Consider the following 3729-nt stretch of genomic DNA (forward strand, 5'->3'; position numbering starts at 1 on the left):
GATCAGAAAAAAAAAACGTGTAGCTTTCATGGCTTCGGACTCGCAACTTACACAATATGAGGTTTACGATCAAGAAAATACGATAAAATTTTTATGAAACTCTGAACTTTGCACAGAGTTTGCTCACTAAATGTAAAAGCGAAACGTAATTGAAAGGAATGAATAAGAAGATGATAAAGGAAAGAGAAAGGATAAATAATTTACATTGTTCATGACAACGGAGAAAAAAAAAAAGAGAGAAATGAAACCTAAACGGAGCAGCTTTGCTTTTTCGGATCGGAACCAAAGAGGGAGTTCAATCCTTCTTCAAAGCATTAGAAACCTGGGAGCTCTAGAGGGCGGCATCCCATTAGACGTAGGCAAAGTAAAGACAGTGTACTCATAACCATGTCCCAGGAGGATTGTGTTTCTTCTACTACCGATAACCGACTAATGTGAGTAGCGTTAATACCTATATGACGCAAATATTTTCAAGTTTTAAGTAGTTTATCACCGATAACTGAAATACTGAGCAATAACACGGCGTCACTAGCTCTGACTTGCTCTTTGCGGCGAAGGTGATGGTTTGTTGTGGTGACGCGGGATCAGGAGAGTCAATCCAATTTGCCTAAAAATAAAAAAAAAAACGGAAATCTTAAGTTAAGTCGATGATCTTGAAAAAAAAACACGATACAAAGTTCTAAGCAATGTTCATTTTGTTCCAGGACAGTAGATGCTACAAAACCTAGTCAGACCTGCAACCGCCGCTACAGTGAGGTGAGTGTGTGAGATGAAATTAGTAGATTCCAGATCTTCAGGTGCAGTAGACTGAAATGCAGTTCAGTATTTCTACAAACTCTTATTCACTAGTTCACTCTATATTGGCGTGTACTTGGTCAGCATGAAAGTATTACATGTGCACAGTATGTGGAGTTGATGGCAAGATGTGAGTGTCCTGATGGAGACGGTCTGTGAGGCAGGTGATGCAGGAGTACTTGAAGAGGAAGCGACAGAGAGACGGCAAGATCGACGACGACACCAATATCAAACCGTCAGAGGTTCTGATTCGCCAGGCTGACCACACTGGACCCGATGGGTATTCCTATGTCAGGTAGGTGTGTGGTTAATTCTTTAAAGCTGGAAGCTGGAATGTTCTAATGAAAGTTAAACGATTAGAAAAAAAGTAACAGTAGCGTAATATGTAGTATTTTTGATACTTTGAACTCTAGCCTGGTCTCGTGAGTAGGTTTTAGTTATCAAAATTTTTCTTCTGGCAATTTGGTAAACATTTTGCAGATGGGAAAATCTTGACAACCTAGGGGTGCTGAACGTAAACGCACAAGTTCCAGTCATGGAAGACTGTCATGACGAGGACAAATACTGCTCGCCGGGTCTGTCTCCTTACTCCCCGGTTACACCCGAGTCTGGTGCAGACTCCTTCAATACAGCTAAGAGTCACTTGTCAAAATCCTCCAGTTCACTCCCCACAAAGACCCACGTTTCTCCAGACGGTTCGTCTCCAGAACTCGTTGAACGATACTTCTTGCCCCATAACAATATGGCGAGTGACGTTTTTGCCTATGAGGAAAGGCAACATTGGGGTTATATTTGATTATCTAATCATTAAAAATTTCCTTTTATTTTAGCGCGACGTGTTCATAATATTATTAAGTTACAGACTTCAGTTGGCCTTGACACCTTCCGACCTGGGGACTTCCACGCACCTGGAGGTTTAAAGGCTCCTGTCATTAATGTGTACTCGTCTGGTGGCTCTCCAAAAATGGGTGAATTTCCATAAAGCAATGATTAGAATAATCCAAAGGATTATTAATCCAATTTAACAATTAAGATTTGTTATTTATACATTGCTGCAGGTCATACCAAGGATGACTGCGGCGAGAGTGAAAGTAGGTCTTTGACAGTGCAGCCTTGTGAGTCTGCCTCAAGAACGTACGTCATCAACGATAAATGTAAAACATTCGGAGGAGAAAGAACCTCCGTACCTTTTTGGGAGGAGAGGCAAGTCCTATGTCGAAACTTGGATGTAATATTGTGCTGGGAAGGAAGTGTTACAATCGAGTAATTGTATATGCTTGCATATCTGAACCTCGCAGTGTGCAGAGTGATGCGAGTCTAATGCGTGAGATTGCCCAAGAATCCAACGAAGGACTACTCAGCCCCATCACCCTGGACTTCGACCAGGACTCCTTCTCCTCAGAGCTGTGGTGAGAGAAAGCACCGAGGCACACATGCAATTCATCTTTACTTTGATTCTTTCACACAGAAATAATGTGCAAGAAAATGGTTTTCAATAAATGAGTTGTTTTAGCTAGTTAATTGTAGGACTTGGAGGGAATTTCAATAACTGTTTATATTTTTTTGTTCTTTCCACAGCCATTGCTATCCTCCCGAGGAGAAGGGCGTCTCCACCTACACTCTGAGACACACACCGCTACAGTCCATCGGTATTTCAGTTGCAAGACACGTAATTGTTTGTAATGGTTGGGATTGAAAGGGATCCTGCATGTACAGTACATAGACTGATGTCATAAACTTGTAATGCTGAAACGGCTTCTAGAAAAGTAACTCACTGCACACGATGGAAGTTCTGGGAGTCCAGTGGAAGAAACCTTATTTTACACTGAGATAATGTTTTAGTCAAGTGAAACAAATGAACTACATCCAGTTGTATCTCTTTGACAGGGAAAGATGGGAGCCCAACCTTCACGTCGCAGCCTTCAAAACGACAAGTCAACAATGAACCTATGTCCCAAGCCACCGTCACTGCCAGGTTCCAAAAACTGAAACGATTGCACCGGTGTGGATGGAGTTTGATTGTTGTGGGAGTTGTCATTATCTTCATCGCTGTTTTGGTCTATTTCATCTTGGGTAAGCATGAGTACTGCTGGCGACCTGTTGCAAAATGCTTTATAGTATTAATGATTGCTTCACGAGAAAAATTTGGTGCCAATGTAGGAACTGATTTGACTTGGCTCTTAGACACTGCTTGAATATATCACCGGCAAACATTAACTAATAGACAATAATTATGGTATCTGACTGATACACAAATTTACGGGTAATAATAAACGCAACAGTTTTCAGTAATATGGAATTTTGCTCCTTAGTGATCCACATGCAATCCTAATTACTGCTGTTATCATAAGTCTTTTCAACCTGAACCTTTCTTTTCAGAGTAACAATAGAAACAGTGACCCCTGCTCGTAAGTGAGATAGCCTGGGAAGCATGCAGTGACGCCTTGCATGCGAGTGACATGAGTCTGGGAAGACTTAAGTGACGCCAGAGAGACTTGTATTCTCGCCTCTCTTACAACTATTGTAAAGCATTTCCGCTCTTATATAATAACTAATGTAATTAATATATACAGTAAGCCATACATGATGTATCTTTCACTTTTCTACCTTGTTAACGTGAGAAATGTACAAGTGAAGCGTGAGAAATGTACAAGTGAAGCGTATCCTAGACTTGTGGTGTGAATGCCGACGTTATTACGGTGATGTGGAGAGGCTGCGTGGGTAGAGTGACCTCCTGACGGTACAACAACAACACAAGGTCAAGAACACAGAGCGGCCAAAGACAGTGAGCCTACCGTGGCCAATCCCTTAATGTGTTCGTATACCCATTCCTGTTCATAACTGATAATTGAGCATTCCAATTACTTGAACATTCCTGCCAACCTCCTTTCTTAATCAAACTCTTTCCTCTTATTTCTTAAGCCTCAGACTTCG

General features: G+C 41.4%; 1 protein-coding gene across 3 annotated transcripts; it reads left to right on the forward strand.

The window, feature by feature from the left end:
• The first annotated feature begins 309 nt into the window (after positions 1–309).
• Positions 310–3379, forward strand: LOC123519018. Of its 3 annotated transcripts, none has more exons than XM_045280138.1 (10): positions 310–434; positions 705–756; positions 960–1090; positions 1276–1540; positions 1658–1763; positions 1854–1998; positions 2094–2204; positions 2374–2444; positions 2683–2868; positions 3175–3379. In XM_045280138.1, exons 1-10 carry the CDS (start codon positions 388–390, stop codon positions 3177–3179), a joined length of 1119 nt encoding a protein of 372 aa, XP_045136073.1. In that variant the 5' UTR covers positions 310–387; the 3' UTR covers positions 3180–3379. The 3 variants fall into 3 exon arrangements, with proteins under 3 accessions (XP_045136073.1, XP_045136074.1, XP_045136075.1); XM_045280139.1 differs by having other exon boundaries at positions 1276–1490; positions 1626–1763; XM_045280140.1 differs by lacking the exon at positions 1658–1763 and having other exon boundaries at positions 1276–1490.
• The last annotated feature ends 350 nt before the right edge of the window (positions 3380–3729 follow it).

The sequence above is a fragment of the Portunus trituberculatus genome, chromosome 44 (assembly GCF_017591435.1).
Source record: "Portunus trituberculatus isolate SZX2019 chromosome 44, ASM1759143v1, whole genome shotgun sequence".
NCBI classification, from domain to species: domain Eukaryota; kingdom Metazoa; phylum Arthropoda; class Malacostraca; order Decapoda; family Portunidae; genus Portunus; species Portunus trituberculatus.

Coding starts and splice junctions, on each gene's coding strand:
- LOC123519018 (XM_045280138.1), top strand. CDS start 388: ATGTCCCAGGAGGATTGTGTTTCTTCTACTACCGATAACCGACTAAT. Junction 757..959: donor GCAACCGCCGCTACAGTGAG/GTGAGTGTGTGA, acceptor TCTGTGAGGCAG/GTGATGCAGGAGTACTTGAA. Junction 1,091..1,275: donor GATGGGTATTCCTATGTCAG/GTAGGTGTGTGG, acceptor AACATTTTGCAG/ATGGGAAAATCTTGACAACC.